At 36.9% G+C, this 20,486-nt stretch overlaps 1 protein-coding gene across 1 annotated transcript in view; it reads left to right on the top strand.

Moving 5' to 3' along the window:
• The window catches only part of UNC13C (unc-13 homolog C), a 525,683-nt gene extending 515,395 nt beyond the window's left edge, over positions 1–10,288 (top strand). The window contains exons 31-33 of the mRNA XM_070422420.1: positions 4,368–4,460; positions 5,876–6,035; positions 8,470–10,288. Of these exons, the coding sequence (XP_070278521.1) occupies positions 4,368–4,460; positions 5,876–6,035; positions 8,470–8,755 (539 nt within the window). The 3' untranslated portion in view covers positions 8,756–10,288. The remainder of the gene's footprint in view (positions 1–4,367; positions 4,461–5,875; positions 6,036–8,469) is intronic.
• The last annotated feature ends 10,198 nt before the right edge of the window (positions 10,289–20,486 follow it).

Genomic DNA, 20,486 nt, shown 5'->3' with positions numbered 1-20,486 from the left:
CTTTAGCTGTTAGTTGTTTGAAAACAGCACAGGATATTTCATCCGTAACCAAAGACACCAAACAGCAACTCACCTATTTCCCTAATTAGAATTTTACATTTTCTACCATAGCAATCTCTCCAATTCTATCACAACACAACTAAAGCCTTTACACTACCTTGGCAATTGGAAACTCGGGTGAAGAAATAACACCCAGTGAGTGCTTTGGTGGAAGGCTTTCTCCTTTAAAATTAATATCAAGCGCTGGCCTGACCATTTTTTATGGCTACACTAGCAGAAACCAGCCATTGCTACCTTCCTGCTTGTAGTAACACATGATGCTCACCCATAAAAGTTTTAACCGCAAACCCAAGCACTGAGCAGGCTCTGAACCTTAGTATAAAGCCAGAGACAATTATGCAACCTGCACGCATTTTCAGAGATGCTGGAGGCCTTTTATCAGATTCATGGTTAATGAACGTTTTTAATAGAAGGGAGCAGTTTTCCCTCTTAGATATTTGAGGGCTCTAAAAATCTGCCATCATTATTCTACTGAACCAGAAAAGTTTTGGGAATTCTGAATTTGTTAGGAAGAACTCCAGTCACTCCAGAGTGGTCTTCTTGCAGTCACTGACCCCAGTAACCACAATATCCATGGATTTTTAAGCCATTTTTATATGTGGGCATTATGCATGAATGTTCAAGGGGTTTTATAACTTTGAAACATTGTGTTATTAATTATTGAATTCTAATAAACTTGGATTCATTTGCTGGGCAGTTATTATATAGGCTTTATAACAGCTGTTACATAGGAAGGTAGAAAATAGTGTACAGTTTTTTAAATTAGCTATTTTTATTTTTTTGTATATTTTTATTGACTTCAGAGAGGAAGGGAGAGGGGGAGAGATAGAAACATCAATGGTGAGAGAGAATCATTGATCAGCTGTCTCCTGCATGCCCCACACAGGGGAACAAGCCTGCACCCAGATATGTGCCCTGACTGGGAATCAAACAGTGACCTCCTGGTTCATAGGTTGATGCTCAGCCCCTGAGCCACACCAGTCGGGCAAAATTAGCTATTTTTATTCTCACCACAAAGCTGTCAGGTTGGTGCTACAAAAATAAGAAAATCAAGGTTTGTGGAGTTTTAATTACCCCTTAATAAGTGACTGAGACCATATTCATCAGAGCAGTCAATTCCATTGCCCAGGGTTTTCGTACTATGTCATAGTATTGAGGAAATCAAGAACATAATTGCAGATTATTTATAGAATTTTTAAAAATTATTTTATTGTAGAGGAACTTGGACAGGGCTTTCTAGGCTAATGGACAAAGAATTTTCCAAACCTGTGTTTTGTCTTGATGAAAATATGAAGTAAGTTTTGAAGAATCAGGCTAAAGATAGCAGCATGGCCAGCCGTGCAGATGAAGTAGAAAATAATCGAAAGCTTTCTAATGAAGGACTGGACTGTAAGACTTGATTCATGGAATAATGAGATGCAAATATTAGGCTTTCCAGAGAGAATGGGATGATCAGAGTAATCCATACTTTACACAAATGCATTTTTTTTCTAAAAATAAATCTGACTATGCCACCCATAGCCAAAAATTTAAGAGCCTTCTCAGCAGCTCTAAGGTAATGTCTGAAGATTTTTAAGTTAAATTCAAGGTACCACCAATATGCTCCATCCACACTGAACAACTTGCAGTTTGCAGGACACACCGTTCTGTTTTATTCATCCACACGTGTGCTATTTCTTCTGCTTCCTTGTTTAAAAGATGAATTCTAACTCAATTTTAAAGAGCCTCCTTAAACATTTTCTCCTTTCTGAAATCTATAATGATAAAAGTTTCTGCCCTTCCCTGCAAAAGATTGGCTCATTATTCCATAAAACCTAAGAGTATTGAGAAAATACTAGGAGCATTTTCATTCAAGTTATGAGCAAATCACAGATGTCAACTCTATAAACTAAGGATTCAGCAGACAAATGGCACATCCAATTTAAGATTTTTGATAAGGATTTAATACATGTACACAAAGGTATGAACAGGATATAAAAAAGACAGAAGGAAGAGGAAACTAACCTCCCTTAAACAACAGTAACAAGGGAAGAAAAAGCAGTAGAATAGGAAAGGCTGTCTCTTGGCAAGGAGCCCATTTTCTACTGCATAGACACCTCCCCCACTGATATCACAGTCCAGGTCCCTGCCATATCAGTGACTTGCACGATTATCAAGTCATTCCAGTGTTTAAGATCTCACCCTGGTCACCTTACATCTTTAATCTCTTACTGGATTCACGGTCCCTTCTCTCTCTGCAAGCAGACAAAAATGGGAAAAGGAGAAGGAAGGCATGGGTTCTTTCATGTGAACCTTTCCTCTCCCTCCTGGTGGTAGGTTCCCTGGTGTTGGGAAGGAAGAAAAGAGAGGAACAAGACCAATGACTCTTTATTTAAATGTCTGTGTGAACATTGCTGGTCATTGAGTAGGGTTACAGCTCTTCCAGTTTATTGTTTTGGGGGAACTAGAAGCTTGTGAAGCTGGCAGTATGACATTCATTTCCAAGTAGCAGCTGGAGCATTGATGGATTCTTCCAAACTCAGGCCTGGGCTACTCATTTCCACTGTACTTCAGCTGGTACTGGCATGCTATGAGCTTCGAGCTGCCTGCCTCCTTACCCCATCTGTGAAATCCATGACAAGGCCACAGTCCATGATCACATCTTCCCTCTCTTGTCCCCAATTCTGGCACTTCAAGCTCATCCAGGAACCATCTCCCATACTTTTTAGCAACCATAAATTTAAGGAGTTGGTCCCTGGCCCCCTGTCTGGCTAATTGTCCCTCACTCAACCATGCTCGGGTCATATTGTCTGCTAAGTAAGCAGCCAATCCAAAAGTGAAATGCCCATCTTTCTGGCACTTCCAGAGTTTAGGAGTATTTCTTTTGGATTTTCTTTTCTTCACCTCCGGGAAAGGGGACATTTCCCCTCTTCCTTTCCCCAGGAGCAAAGAATAGTCCCTTTACTAATGCCTGAGTGATCACTTTCTATCTTTTAATTCTTTTATTATCGAGGGAGAGGGGTCTTGGTGATGAAATGGCTCTTATCAGCAGGTCCTATGGAGAGGTTCAGGCCCCAAACTAGCAATTATCTGAGATTAGAAACCAAAGGTTTCTTAGAATCATCTATTTTCAGATTCAGTTATTAGCCATTTATTTTAGAAAAGTACATTTCTTGTTGATCTTCTATATTGAATATAAAAGTGTAAATTGTTAAAATCTCTCTGGGGCAAAATTAAAATTGACAAATAAATTTTACTTCTAAGAATTATACTATAGATAAACTTATAATTATTATAGTTTGTTTATAATAACAAAGGATTGGAAACAACTGAAATATGGTTAAATTATGATATGTTCATATAATGGATCAATGGCCAAACATTAAATATTTTACTGTTTTGATTATTATAAGCAATGGCTCAGTAATTTATTTATTTTTAATCCTCACCCAGGGATATTTTTTTCCCATTTATTTTTAGAGAGAGCAGGAGGGAAGAAGGAGGAGAGAGAGAGAGAGGGTAAGAGCAACATTGATATGAGAGAGACACATCGATTGCATTGGCCGCCTGACGAATGCACCCCTACGAACCTTCAATGTTCAGGCTGACATTCCAACCACTGAACAACACTGACCAGGACTCAGTAATTTATTTTTAAGCAAATACTCTTTGAACCTTTCCTTTGTAGTTAGTGCTGTGATATTCCAGGCTACATTAAAGAATGAGAGATAACTATATTTTTTGGGGGGGGTGTGAAAAATATAAAGGATAGTTAGGGTATATGGAGGGAGAGAGAGAGAGAGAGAGAGAAGTTGGTGTTATTATCCCTGTTTTACAAATGAGCCAATTGAGATGTGAGAACACAGCAAATTCTTATCACAGAACCAGAAGTAGCATAACCATGATTTAAATACAAGTTAATCTGACCCCAAATCACAGGTACTTTTCAATACAACATGCTTAACATTTGACTAACTTTTATGCCATCAGTAGACCTTATCACACTATACTGTGGCTATATGTTGGTCTCCCATGGCCTACTGTGGGCTTCATGAGGGCAGGTGCTCTACAGCCATCTTCCTGTAATAGTAACACAATATCTGAGGATCATATGAAATTTTAACTCCTTGAGTAAATGTGATTATATCCAATTCTCAAACCTGCACAGCAAATTGAATTTGGTGAACATATATCAATGTTATGTGCTATTAATAAAAAGAACCATTCGATTCCAGGAAGAAACACTTTCAAGTCCCTTATGCGGATAATGTAGATGTCCGTTATTAAGTCTCTGAAAGTTCAGGCCCTAAGCTTCTGCTTACTTGCAGGTCGCTCCTCCAAAGATTCAGTGGGCCAGATCTCTGTTCACGTGGACATCACCACCACCCCAGGAACTGGAGAGCATAAAGTCACTGTGAAAGGTACATTTTGGATCCAGATAGGCCAAGCAGCTCACCAGACTTTAATGTCTGCAAAATTAATATTAAAAGGTCATTTTTATCTGTGTTTGAATGTGTGTATTAAATTATTTTAGGGGTTTAGAATGTCTTCCTGAACCGGAATTTTTATTTAAAAACAAATATATGCCACAGATAATTAATGTATGTAATTTGAAATATTTAAATACATTGGTGATTACATTTCAAAACTGTATATTTTCTCTGTGGTTAATCCTATGATATATATATATATATATATATATATATATATATATATGGAATATTAGTGGTTTGGTTGGCTTAATATTCACATAACCTACCTAATTCTTTCTCTAAGTTATTTTCAACAACTTATTTGATTTTTTAAATGATAGTTTAATCTATTGGTTTATATTGTAAAAATATCACCTGAATTCAAGGGTCATTTCAAAGATGAAATTAAATGGTTAATATTTTGCTCAATAGAACCATGTTCTAAATAACATCCACTTCAATAAAAACTATGCCCTTCTAATATATTTAAAATTGCATTACTGAATGGATCTTTGTATTATAAAAATATCACTGCTATCTATCATCTATAACAAATTACGTGCAATGTAGAGAAAAATACAGATAAATGTGAATGCCTATACATGCCAGTATCCTAAAATATTTTGTCACTGTAAAGCAAATGCTCAAAGTTTTATGAAATTTTTGCAATGGCAATTTTAGTTATAAGATACTTCCTTAAGAATATCATCATTAAAGAATGGGCAAAGTATAAATATGAGAAGGTACACTTAAGAATTATGTGTGATGCTTGAAATTAAGAAGCAACTATGTTTGTGTTTAACAATAGGTGATTGGTTAAATATAGGATGGAATATATATATAGTGGAATATTTGCAGTTGGAAGATATTGAATATATTGAATTAGAAAGATATCAATGATGAACTTAAAAAATACAGCTACTTATAAGACTGCAATATATTATGATGCCATTCTATATATGAATTAAATGTTGAAACCACACACAAAATATTAAGGGATTGCCTCTGAAAAATTATAGATTTTAAATCTATTTTCTAAATATTTAATGATAGATATAAACAGTATTTTTAATATGAAAAACATCATGTTTTTACCCACACAAGAGGAATGATAACTTTCACCACTCCAGTGTCACACAACTAAGAGCTGAAAGTCCCATCAAGTGTGCATTCCAGAGAGTGAAATGTTTTTCTTCAAGAATATTTTCTTATCATTGGAGTTAGGACACTCTCAAATCCAAGTTATGGATTCACACATCATTTTTTAAAACAAAAACTCATTGTAAGGACCAAAAGGGAGAGGCAGAGATTCCACACATTCATTGGCTAACACTCTGTATCCCATTCCCTTTTTGGTTTTATAGTGATGGCTATTAATAACCTGAACTGGCAGACCACCGCCATGTTCCGCCCCTTTGTGGAAGTTTGTATGCTGGGACCCAATCTTGGAGACAAGAAGAGAAAACAAGGCACAAAGACAAAAAGCAACACCTGGTCACCCAAGTACAATGAAACATTTCAGTTGTAAGTCATGACCCAACTCCTTTATTCAACCAGGCAATAGTCACTGTGTAACTAAACTTACTTACTGAGCATCACAGATCCCAGGCAGATGAAAAAGGCTATGTTTTTAGTTCCTTCCATTCAGTCAGTATCTGTTCAGTACCTACCATGTATCAGGAAATACTATAAGCATTGAGTATGTATAATAGGATTTCTCTGCTCTCATGGAATATACTTTCTAGAGATGAGGAACTTATGATAAACAAAAACCTATTATGATAGTATTATGCAAAGAATTAAAACAGGGCAATGCAATAGAGTGATTATTTGGCTACTTACATTGGTGTTCAGGGAAGCCTCTCTGAGTTTTAAATTGAAACCTAAAAAAAGTAAAACATCAGTCATGCAGAGGAGTGTTGACAGCATTTCAGGCCAATCAAAATGTCAGTGCCAGGACCCCAAGGCAGAAGCCTGCCTGGCCAATTTAAGAAACAGTATATACTGGACAAGAGAGTGAGGTGAACTGAATTTGAAGAGGGTATCAGGGTACAAGGCTTCGCGGTCAGGGTAAAGGGGACTAGGTTACAGTCTCAGTTCAACAGGAGACCATGAAGGATTTTCAGATTAAGGGAGGAACGATCTGGTTTACATCTTTAAATGACTATTCTGTTTGCTGTATAGAGAAAAGTTACAGGGAATCAAGACCAAATATGGAAAGGTAAGTTAGAAGGTTTTTGCAATGGTCCAGGTAAGCGATAACAGTGACTGGTGAGATGGCAGTAGGAAATGGAAGTAAGTAGTAGAAAGATTCTGGGTATGTATTGGAAGTAGGTTCTATAGAACTTGCAGTGGACTGGAGGTAGAACATGAAAGAAAGAGAATATAATTAGGTTCCTGAGAACATTCAATTTAGAATATTTTAAAACAGACTTATGTACAAAGGAATTTACAAAGATGTAAGAGTAGAGGGAGTACAAGAAATGTAACTTGGGGCAACTAGTGGCCAGGATGTGGCCCCTAGGGCACTGAGGAAGGAGAGGATGAGATATTATTAAAATTGGGGAAGGGAAAACTTCCGGTGCAGTGGGCCACCTTAAAAGAGCAGTGGCCTTCCGTGTCGGGAAACAGCCTCACAGGCAAGGAGCCAGAAACAAAGACTATGATCTTGCTCTCCTCATTACTTCTGATTCTGTGATAGGACTTCCTTTTGGCCAACACCACTGGAAGCCAGAACATAGAGAAGCTCTATTATAGTCCTAACAGGCCAGCATTCCATTTATGACAAAGTGCAAAAGAAAATATGGGGAGTACATCCAATTAGGGCAAATGGAAGTTACCTGACACTGGATGAAATAAAGGATACCCCCTAGATTTTGGGGTAGTTGTTTACTGAGATGGGGGCATAGGGACAAGAGATACGGAGATCAGAGATTTTGTTTGATTTGGAAATGCCTATTGGACACCCAAGAGGAAAGATCAAATATGTAGTTGAATATGACTTGCAAATGATCTGCATATAGATGAAATTCATTCCACAAATCTGGATAATCTGAACTAGGGACAGATAAAGAAGAGAGAGAGATATAGGATCAAGCTCACAAAAGTTTGTGTCTACAGCATGCTTGATTAGGAAAAGTCACTTTAATAGGAAGGAATGTGGATGCTGTTCTGCTGAGCAATAGATGTGCATTTATGAGAAAATCAATATCTGAGAATGAATTGAAGTAAAGTGCAGGAGAGAATTGTTCTCAGCATATCAGGGCCCAACCTTCTACATTACACTCAGTGGTGCCCTGACAAGCTGTCTTGCGTTGTTATTAGTAGAGGCCACCCTCAGCCCCACACTTGGCAGCCTAACTGTTGCCATATGAAAGAAGTGGCATTAAAGAATCAGCCTCTGCTGGAACTAATGTGCTCTGGAGATTTGTATCCAATTTAGCATCTTGTGAATAGTGCTTGGTAGTCTGTGCAGTGAATTCCCCCGAGAAAAGGCTCCTAGATACAACGTATTCAGGAGCCTGAGGTAAATAAAAGAGGTTTTAATAAATGATGTTGAAATGACACCGAAATTCTTCTGACATATCCCTTACCCAAGCCTAGCTCCCATGATCCCCAGCAACCTTATCCTACACCTATATCAGAGGGGAGATCCTGACTTCAATGATTAAGTACAGCACAATGCTTTAATTCAAGTTTCTATTGATATGTTTAACATCAGGGCACAACTTCATATTTAGATGGAGTTCCTTTTTATATCTAGGGAAAGAAGGAGTTTTTAAGTTACATTAAAAGTAATATCTAAGTAAAGACAGTCTAAGTAAAATTTTAAAAATCAGAATTAAAATAAAGTGAGACTCTATTTCCCAATATAAAAATGTATAGCATTTTTAGAACTGTGTTGATCCCTAGGTGAAATAAAATTTTTTCTCAAAATTTATAATTTTAATCCACACAGTATTCTGGGTAATGAAAACCACCCAGGAGCCTATGAACTTCATCTCTCAGTTAAGGATTACTGCTTTGCCCGAGAGGATCGAATTATCGGAATGACAGTGATTCAGCTACAGAGCATAGCAGAAAAGGGAAGCTATGGGGCATGGTATCCCCTTTTGAAAAATGTTTCTATGGATGACACCGGTTTGACTATTCTTAGAATACTCTCTCAGAGGACCAGCGATGATGTGGCTAAAGAATTTGTAAGACTTAAATCTGAAACAAGATCTGCTGAAGAGAGTGCTTGAAAGGAATACTGAAGATACCATCTTCGAGAATGCATAAACTATAATTGTTTGACTACTGCATGCATGTGCAAATACATGGGAATGTTTATTTCACTACATCTCAGTGTTTGCCAGTAATCACGTACAATGTCTACAAGGTACGTGGAAAACCTGCTGAACTTGTATACATACCATCACTGGTCTTTGGGAAATAAATGTTCCATGAAGTGCCAAAATTATGATGTAAAGTGAAATATCCAGATCTTTTTAAATGTTTATTGCATCTCATTAACAATTTTGCACCCACTAAGCAGACTGAAAAACAATTAAGTCTTTTCAGTTCATCTATTAGTTGTTTTTGTTAAATTAGTTTCAATTGCCCATAGATCAGAAAGATTTGTTACTCAAATTCTGTTTTATTTAGACTTACCTCATTGTAGATGTCTTAGAAATACCCTTTTCTATTATAACTAGAAATGCAGTCACCACTAGAAAGCATTTGTAATTTTATAGTTGAAGATATATTGTGATGATTTTTGCATACAAATTAAAATAGAAAAGGTGGGAAATATTTTATGCTGACCAGTTTCCAACCTTTCTGAAATATCACTGTGAAGAAATGCTATTAAAGCAAACTTATACAAAGCAATGCTAAATAGTTTGTTAACAATGTTTGATATATTGACAAAACTTTGTTCTTCAAAACTGCCACAGTCACATCACATTTGTTAAAAAGGTAAGTTGATGCACTTGCCACCTAGCATTATGTCTTGGCTTTATCAAATTTCATTCTTTACAAAGTCATGCGATGGAAAGTTTTTTTTAAAAAGTATCTATGATAAGTAACTACCATTAGTGTTTTCCCTCTGACAGATATGACTAACTCCTTAATTACTTAGCACTGTAATCAGTTAAATGCTTTTTTCTTTTAAAAATATTCAACGATTTGTACTAAATACAGCATTACTATATATTGCACTGGAACAAAAAGCCTTGTCTTCATCTACTTAATGAAAAATGTAAAACAGAATCTAAAGAAATTGCTTACAATCTTGTAATTTATGTTATTTATAAGACCAAGATGCATCAGATGAAATAGGAAAACAATAACTGAGTTGGATTTTGAATATGAAATACTTCATGAATATTTGCATTTGCTGTATCTTTATGGTTTGACTTTTTGGAGTCTATCTAAATAGTTGGCTGTAGAACAGTACTTTGAAACATGCTCATAACTGTTAGTGGACAACATATACCTGAAGAAACAAGAACCAATTACAATGATTGTGTTTTGTGAACAAGCTGGTCTGGTATGTTAAGAACAAAATTAATATTATCAAGAATCTCAGAACCATTCTGCTCCTGGATGTGAAAACACAGACCAGCGAAATCCACTAATTCATGTTAAATTGTTAGGCAATTGCTTTGTTAATGACTTCTCCAAATGCATAGTGCAATGTGATCCTGTGGCATATGCATTAATAAATGGATGTATATTGAGAACATGCAACACTTTATTGTATTTGCTGCCTTCTTATTTAATTCAAGAAGCATCATTTCATTATTTAGGAATAAAAACTCCAGTGTTTTTTGTTTGTTTGTTTTTTACTAGCTAGAACAATCTTCACATTGTTTGGTTCTAATATCTTATTAGAATTTGAAAGATACTTTGCAGGACTTGTATTCATGGAAACAGCTACATACTATAAAATAATGACCCTGAAAACAAAGAAGAACTGATGTATCTAACAGTGTGCCTCTCAATGCTGTTAAGCACTAAAAGAAAGTCAATATTCATCATATAAACAAGCAACATGAAAAAAATGTTTCATTATTTTAGTGAAGGATTCACTCTAGATTTATCTTATAATGATTTTACAGAACATTGACTTGAGCTCTTTAAGAGCACATTAGTATCATAAGGCATGATATACTTGAATAAATTATATTTTGGGTTTGCATTGATTGATTACTTAAAATGTTAAGCTAAGTATTTTTTCCAAGCAATCGTTTAATTATATCTATTCATTCTCTTTTTTGTATAAAATGTATATCTAATTACAGCATGAATTAAGTCTATTAATATCATAAAGTATAGGTACTAATATTCGAATAGTTATAAATTCTACAGTCCTTGTTGTTTCTCCCAAGACAAGTATTTCTCTTGTCTCCAGAAAAATGCCTGTTGTATTTACATACTCAAATTAGTAATCACTCTGAGGCTCAGAGCAATCTCCATCAACGATGGGCTCCGTTAAAGTGTTGGGCAGTTTATCTTATTCTAGGTAAAATGCACAAAGACAAAGCTCTGTTATCCATATACAGATGAACCTCTCTCATTAGAAGCTCTTAAAGAAATAAGTGAAAATCAAATTTGGCCAAAATAAAGTGCTTAAAGCCATAGTGGAGCATTTATTATTTGAAGGAACTCTAATAAATGATTATTTAATATAAGTAATCAGTTGTCCCCATCACATCTGCTCTATTCTAAGATAATTTATACATTTAATTTCCCTTAAATGAGACACATTTATAAATGACAATTCTAGCTTAATGTTTTTTTAAATATATTTTATTGATTTTTTACAGAGAGAAAGGGAGAGAGATAGAGAGTTAGAAACCTCAATGAAAGAGAAACATCTATCAGCTGCCTCCTGCACACCCACTACTGGGGATGTGCCCACAACCAAGGTACATGCCCTTGACCAGAATCAAACCTGGAACCCTTCAATCTACAGGCCGATGCTCTATCCACTGAGCCAAACCGGTTAAGGCTAGCTTAATGTTTTTTATTGGTCTTCTAAAAAAAATGTTTGAAGCGAGGTTTAGTTTCTTCTTTTCTCTAAATTATATAAAGATATGACTATACTGGTTTTTTAATGGACTAATATAGTAAGTAGCTTTAATTTTTGCACTCAAATAATTAAAAATAATCATATTTATACAGAACTCAAGAAATATCCTTGGTTGATATCTGATTTCCCCATTACTACTAGGCAGAATTATTGGACACACCAGGAAAAGCAATTCACAGAAGAGAAAAACTAATAACAGTAAATATATGTAGAGATATTCTCTATGGAAATAATAAAAATTCAAAAGTTTTCTCTCATCAAGTTGGCAAAGATGTTAAAAAGTTGATTCAAGAATCAGCATAATATTTTGAACAATTTCTCATCAATGTTGTTAACAAGATCTAAGGATGCACTGCATCTATGAACTATAAGAGACAAGAGCTAAAGCAAATATATTTTAGAAGCAATAAGTAGCACACATTGTAATGAAGGTGACAGCAAAGAGAAGTAAATAATGAAAGTATTAACTTTGTATCAGGACATTCCTGTGTTGTGGGGATCTGTCCTGTGTATTATAGGATGTTTAGCAGCATCACTGGTCTCTTCCCTGCGTCCTAATAATCATGGCCTTCACCTTAGAAGTTGTCAGGAACCACCCAGCACAGTCAAAGAACTGGTAAACCAGTTGCAAACAGGTTGGTTGCATAACAATCCTCCTCAGTCTCCCTCCCTTCTAAATACTCAGGGCTAAAAAAGATTACAACCCAAGGAGGCTGTCCCTCTAGTGTTGGTTCTTTCTACGAGTTTAGAAATAAACCTCTGATGAAACAGGACATCAGTATCATGGTAGCATGAGAAAACCTTTTGGTCTCTCCCCTTATAGTTACAAGTTAGACAACTATAGCCTGGCTGGTTTGGCTCACTGGATAGAGCGTCGGCCTGGGGACTGAGGGGCCCCAGGTTCGATTCCGGTCAAGGGCATGTACCTTGGTTGCGGGCACACCCCCAGTGGGGGATGTGCAGGAGGCAGCTGATCGATGCTTCTCTCTCATCGATGCTTCTCACTCTCTATCTCACTCCCTTCCTCTCTGTAAAAAATCAATAAAATATATTTTTTAAAAAAGTTAGACAACTATAATTCAACAAAGGATTCCCTGTGCAACACACAACAAGTCTGAAGGGCTGATGCATTGGGACATATGAAAGTTGGTATATCAGAGTAATAGGGCAGGCAGGATGGGGGAAGGACAGAGACAAGTGCCACAGACACAGTCTGGCACTTGACGTGCCCCAGTGGACATGGTAGTAGTGGAGGGTCAGGTTACAATCTCCACTGGGAAGGCCGGAGGGGGAGAGGGGGCATTCTGCCCTGAGTGACTGGTACACATTGAGGCTGAGCCCAGGGATCAGGACAGAGAAACCATGCAAAGGGTGGAGGCTGTAATCAAGTAGCTGCCATCACCAGGTGAATAGGGGTGGGAGGGAACAAACCTGCAGACACATGAATCCATCCCCCCTCTCCCTCCCATGGCCCGCTGGACTTCAGCAGATGTGGCAGTAACAGAGGGAGGTCACAAAGGGCAGAAGCAACATTTTAGCCTAAGTGGCCTGTACTCATTGCAGCTAAACCCAGTGGGGAAAAAACAAAGCCACAGACATGTGAACCAGCCCCCCTCCATCCAACCACCTCTTTTTCAGCATCAGAGAAGAACCTAGTAGAGGTAGCTGGGACACCTAGATAGCATGGCAGAGCTGGTGGATTCTGGTTCCAGGAAAACAATGCCAGGAACTCACATGCCATGATCCCTCTTGCCCACCACACCCATCATGGGGGTGGTGCCCTAAGACCTAGGTGCCCAGGTCTTATAGAGGACACCAACCTCGTTGGGGAATATGGGGCATTTTCCATTTTAAAGGCAACACCACCCCCACCGAGATTTCAGAAGTCCCAGCAATGTAAGAAAAAACAAAAAATTGGCACTGTAGCACAATCTACTGCGAAGCAAAAGAACGATCTCTACCAATCAACCCCCTACATGGTTAAAGGCATCAGGTACTTTAAAAAATTTCCATTCCTCAAATGCCAAGACATAGAAATAATATATCAAGTACTACAAACAACCAAGGTACCAAGGCAGTTCAGAAAGTATATGAAAAATTTCAAGAAAGTAAACTCAAAGACATGGGAGATTGTGATTTCAATATCAGAGAATTCAAGAAAGCAGTTCTGAAAAAAATTCAATGAGATACAAGAAAACTCAGAAAGTCAGTGAGCTCAGGAATAAAATCAATTAACAAAAAGAGTATTTTACCAAAGAGATTGAAACTATAAAAAACAAATAGAAGTGCTGCAGCTGAAGAACACAGGAAATGACATGAAAACCTTAGGAAATAGAGCAGACTAGATGAAAGAAAGAACTAGTGATATTGAAGATAGAAATCTAGAAGTGGCTCAGGCAGAAGGAGAGAATTGAGAGGGGGAGGGAGATGAAAGAACTCTATGAGATCTAACTACAAAGAACAATATAAAAATAATAATGGGTATACCAGAAGGAGAGAGAGGAAAGGAAACAGAGAGGCTATTCAAACAAATAATAGGTGAGAACTTCCCAAATATATGGAAAGATCAGGACCTTGGAAACCAAGAAGCTAAGAGAACATCTAATTATCTCAATGCAAAAAGTACCTCTCCGAGGCACATTATATTAAAACTATCAAATGTTTTACAAAAAGAGAAATCTCAAGGCAAACAGGGAAAAGAAAACTGCAGCCTATAAAGGAAATCCCATTAGATTAGCATTAAAATTTTCAGCAGAAACCTTACAAGCTAAGAAAGAGTGGAAGCAAACATTTAAAATATTGAAAGAGGGTAATTACCAACTAAGAATAATATAACCAACAAAGTTGTCCTATACATTTGAAGGAAAAATAAAGGCTTTTCCAGACAAATAAAAGTTGAGGTGAATTACCAGCATTACGTGAAATGTTAAAAGGAGCTCTTGTACCTGAAACAAAACAAAAAAAGGACACAAAATTGTAAGATGAAAGATAGAAGCAGGAAATTGCAACTCTTGTTCAGAATAGGGTATTAAACACTTAAATATAGCATAAAGGTTAAAGGAGGTAAACATCTTTTTTTAAATATAATAGCTACTGCAATTTGTAAAATGAATTCACAGCATAAAAAGAGATCATTTGTGACAATCTTCTATATATATAAAACCCTAATATGCAAATAGAATGGTGGAACATTGGAACAACTGGTCACTATGACGTGTGCTGACCACCAGGGGACACTCACGGAACATGGCAGGCGTCAGCAGCAGGTGGCAGAGCGCAGAACATGGCAGGCATAGCAGGCATTGGTCGTGACGGGATGGTAGAACAGGTGAGCACGGATGCCAGACCAAGGCGGGGCAAGCCTCTGAAAATTCTTTGCTCCCACATGCCGCAGTCCCACCAGGCACTTGCACCTGCTGCCAGCACCTGGCACCAGCCTCAATCACTCCACGTAGTCAGTGGGTGCAAGCGGGGCTGGTGCCATCAGTGCATGGGAGTGGCGGCAGCAGGAGCGGGGCTGCCGGCAGACAGGGGACCAGGGCTGTGGTGGGAGGGGCCGGGTGGGGGTGCAGACGATAGGCCCAGACCTGCCCCTGTGCCCACCACAGCCTCATGGCCCACAGTTCCTTTCAAGGTGCACAAATTTGTGCACTGGACGCCTAGTGAAAGCGTAAAAGGGGAGGGGTAAAAGGACTAAATTTGAACAGGTGAATGGAGATAAGATGCAATGAGAAGGAAAAGGTCTATTGTATGTACAAAACATTTTTCATAAATATAATGGCAACCACAAAACAAAAAGCTATAACTGAGACACAATATTAAAAAAAAGAAAATAAAAATTCATAGAACACCACCAAATTAAAGTAGCAGGCAGAAACAAAAAAAAAAAAAGAAGCAATGGAGACACAGAAGAACAAGAAAACAAAGGATAAAATGGCTGTAGAAAGTCCTCATAGATCAATAATTACCCTGAATGTATACAAACTGAATTCACCAATTAAAATGCACAGAGTAGCTGGATGAGTTAGAAAACAAGACCAAACTATATGCTGCCTTCAGGACACCCATCTCATCTATAGACAAACATAGACTCAAAGCGAACCAGTGGAAGATGATACTCCAAGCTAAGGGCATCCAGAGAAACTGGTGTAACTGTACTTATATCTGACAAAAAAGATTTCAAGATAAAGAAGGTAACAAGGGACAAAGATGGACATTTTATAATGATAAAGGGGACAATACATTAATAAGACATAATATTTAGCAATACATATGCACCCAATCTGGGAGCACCAAAATATATAAAGGAATTACTAGTACTAACAGAACAAAAAAGAGAAACTGACAAAAATACAATTATATAAGGGATCTAAATACCTCATTGGCAGCAAATAGATAGATCATCCAAACAGAAGATCAGTAAGAAGATATTGGCCTTAAATGACACATTAAACCAAATTGCGTAATAGATATTTACAGAGTTTTTACCCCAGAACACCAGAATATACGTTGTTTTCTAGTGCACATGAAACATTCTCAAGGATAAACCATATGTTGGGCCACAAAACTAGTCTTAGCAAATTTAAGAAGGTTGAAATCATAGGTGCATACTCTCAGACCACAATAGTTTGAAAATCAACTGCAATAAAAGCTGGAAAAATCATAAATATATGGAGTTTAAACAACATTCTACTGAACAACTATTGGGTCAAAAAGAAATAAAAGAAGAGCTCAAAATATACAGAGACAAATGTGAATGACAATACAACATATCAAAACTTTGAGGATTCAGCAAAAGTGGTAGTAAGAGAAAAGTTTATAGTATTACAGCCTACCCTCAAGAAACAAGAAAAATCTCAATCTAACATTTTTACCTTAGCACTAGAAGCAGAACAAATGAAGCCCAGAGCCAGTAGAAGAAATAAAATAATAGAAATTAGAGCAGAATTAAACAAAATAGAGAACAAAAACACAATGGGGAATATTAATGCAACAAAAAGCTGGGTCGTTGAAGAGATAAATAAAATTGGCAAACCTCTGGCTAGACCCAGGAAAAAACACACACAGAAATACTCAAAATTTGAAATGAAAGAGAAGTTAGAACACACCCCATAGAAATACAAAGGATAATACAAGAATAATATAAAAGGCCATATGCCACTAAATTCAATAACCTAGGAGAAATGGATAAATTATTAAAAATATATAACCTTCCTAGACTGAACCATGAAGAATTGGAAAACCTAGATAGACTGATCAACAGTAAGAAAATTGAAACAGTTATCAAAAACCTCCCAGCAAAGAAAAGTCCAGGACCAGATGGCTTCATCAGTGAATTCTACCTTTCAAAGATTTAATACCTATCCTCAAAATTTCCAAAAAAATTGAGAAAGAGGCAATACTTCTTATCCCATTTTGTGAGTTCAACATTACCCTGATACCAAAAACTGACAGGAACAACACCAACAAAGAAATTACAGGCTAATTTCTCTAATGAACATAAAGACAAAAATCCTAAAGAAAACACTAGCAGATCAAATACAACACATAACGATCAAGTGGGGTTCATCCCCGGGATACAAGGTTCATCATGCACAAATGGATCAGTGTGATACATGACATTAACAAAATAAAGGATAAAAATCATATCAATAGGTGCAGGAAAGGCATTTGATAAAATACAACATCCATTTGTGATTAAAACACTTAATAAAGTGGGTATAGAAGGAAAGTGCCTCAACATAATGAAGGCCATATATGACAAACCCTCAACTAACGTCATACTCAGTGGTGAAAAATTGGAACCAATGGGAATATAAATTGGTACAGCCACTATGGAAAACAGTATGGAGGTTTCTCAAAAAATTACAAAGAGAATTATATGATCCCACAATTCCTCTTTTGAGTACATATCCAAAAAAAATGAAATACTGGAGGGAGATGTGTACTCCCACATTTATTGTAGCATTATTCACAACACCTAAGGTATGGAAGGAAACCTAAGTGTCTGTCAATAACTGTGGATAAAGAAAAATACATGAGAAAGCTACACACACACACACACACACACACACACACACAGGAAATTTATTTAGCCATGAGAAAGAAGAAAATCCTGCCACTTGTGACAACATGAATGGACTTTCAGGATATGGTAAATGAGATAAGCCAGACAATGAAGGACAAATATACTGTATAATATTATTTACTTTTTTTTTAGATTGAATATATAAACGCATAAAAACAGAATAAAATGGTGATTACCAGGGATGGGGTGAGGGGGAATAGGAGAGATATTGTTTAAGGGTACAAAGTTGCAACTAGTAAGTAAGTCCTGGAGACCCAATGCACAGATTAGTGAGTATAGATAACAATATTATGTTATAAACATCAAACTTGTTAAAAGACTAGACCTTCATTAATCCCACCACAAAAAAGAAATAATTATGTGATAGAGGTGCTAGCAGCTAGCTAATGCTTCAATGACAATCATACTGCAACATAAAAATATATCAATTCAACATTTGTACCCCTTGAAATTATATAATGTTATATCTCAAATATATTTCAATTAAAAAATAAATGAAATAAATCTAGGCTATAGAAGTAAGGACTAAAAGCAAACCCTGGTTGCAATTTACAAAGATACTGACACACCAAAATAGAATGAAAAATACAAGATATTTGAATAATACACTTAAATCAGTCTTAAATTACAAATATTATAAATAGTGCACGTATTTTCTTAAGCCATATAGAACATTTGCAATAATAATCAAATATTTTGCCACAAAGGAAATATCATTAAATAGGTAGGAAGAAAGGGAGGAAGGGAAGCGGAAAGGAGAAAGAATATAGGCATACTGGACCCACACTAAAGGTAATAAAATAAACAATAAAATTAACTTACCTTAAGCAAAATGAAAGGATGAAAATATAGGTAAAATAATAAGCAAAATTGAGAATGGTAAAGTTGTGATTTTATAATAATACAAAGATTTAATGTTTTTAAAAACGAATAAATATGAAAGTGGTGATAAAAAATCTACTTTTCTGGCAAACTTTTATTTTCTAAATATACTAGTGTCCCTCAGTCCAGCCTGCACCCTCTCCAATCTGGGACCCCTCGGGGGATGTCTGATTGCCAGTTTAGGCCCCATCCCTGCACCCTCTCACAATCCAGGACCACTGGCTCCTAACCACTCGCCTGCCTGCCAACCTGATTGCCCCCTAACCACTCCCCTGCTGGCCTGATTGACAACTAACTGCTCCCCTGCTGGCCCGATCACCCACAAATACTCTCCCCTGCTGCAACCTGCCTCCTCCGCTGGGACCTGCCTCCTCCTCACGAGGTGCAGAGATGCCTGGACCAGCTTCCTCTGCGCCATGCAGAGCCACAGGACTCCCAGGCCTTACCGCGCAGAACAACCACAAGGCCCCACCTCCGCTATGCGCATGGCCATCTTGTGGCGGCCATCTTGTGGTGGCCATCTTGTGATGACGTTGTGTACGAGGGCCACTTAGGCTTTTATTAGTATAGATTACTCAGAGTACATAATGGTAACTTCTGTAGCAAGCAATGCAAAGTCTCAGTGGCTCAAAATATTAAAGGTTTACTTCTTACAGAATCCCAGTGTGGGTTGGTTGACACCTGGACAGTTTTTCTATAAGCAATGACTTCAGTGCTCTTCCTCCACTTGCAGACACCTAGACAAGTTAAAGAATAGCAATGAAAGTTATAAGAACTATTTCAAGGTAGTCATGAGAGTAGCATATATCATTATCATCCACTTTCATCTGGCCCAATTGCAAGACCACTTAACTATAAAGAAGGCTGACAAAGTCTGTATCCTGTGTTCCTGGAAAGGAACCCATAATTACCAAGCATGTAGCCAATTTCTGGCATATCAACGTTGTCTTGATAACGCAGAAAAGATGGCTGAGCTATAACTATGAATGACATTGAAATTCTTATAAAAGAATCTTGTCCCCAAAAGTTCTGGGGGAATACAATTTAATTCAGTGATTTTCAACCTTTTTCATCTAATGGCACACATAAACTAATTACTAACAGTGTGGAATTGGCCAGAGGGAAGAGGAGGTGAAGACTGGGTAAAGGTAGGCAAGGGGTGTGGAAATAGGGGCATCTGTAATAGTGTAAACAATAAAAATAAAATTAAAAACACAAATTCAAAGATTAAAAGTTGTCAACTGCAAAAAATAAATAAGTAAGAAGTTATTTATATATATAATATAAAATATATTATATATATAATATATATAAATAAAATATATATATATATATATATATATACTAAAATTCTGAGTCACACCAAAAAATCCTATATAATAAAGAGCTATTATGCTAATTATTATATGCGAATTAGCTAATATGCTAATTAGACTGAACAGCCAAACAACCTTCCAGACATCCTTCTGGACGAAGCCAGGGCTGCGAGGGCCTGCCAAAACTGTGAGGACTGGCTGAGGCTGCGAGGGCCAGTCAAGGCAGCCAAGGCTGCAAGGGCCAGCTGGGGCTGCGAGGGCTGAGCCCCTTACATGAAATTTGTGCATTGGGCCTCTAGTATACTATAATTGTGATTCATACACACTGGATGGCTATTGTTTGTTGGCTATTATCATTTTTAAATTGTCACTCTAAGGGAAAAGAGGTCAGTGCCTCTGACTAAACAATCAGGTACTGCATGTTTTAAAAATTCTTACAGCACACCAATTGAAAATCACTGTTTTAATTTATTAAGTTCATTCAAATATTCAAGAAGGATTTCATCTTCATACCCTATGAAATGTTACATAATATAAGAAAACTACTCAATTTATTTTATGAAGCTACTTCAACACTGATTTCTACTGTTATAGAAATAGTGTCTCAACTA

This window comes from Myotis yumanensis, unplaced genomic scaffold (assembly GCF_028538775.1).
Source record: "Myotis yumanensis isolate MYYU_CA2020_CCGP unplaced genomic scaffold, mMyoYum1.0.hap1 SCAF_1, whole genome shotgun sequence".
Lineage (NCBI taxonomy): Eukaryota > Metazoa > Chordata > Mammalia > Chiroptera > Vespertilionidae > Myotis > Myotis yumanensis.
Note: the sequence above shows the minus strand (reverse complement) of the source record. Positions and strands in the feature narration are given on the sequence as shown.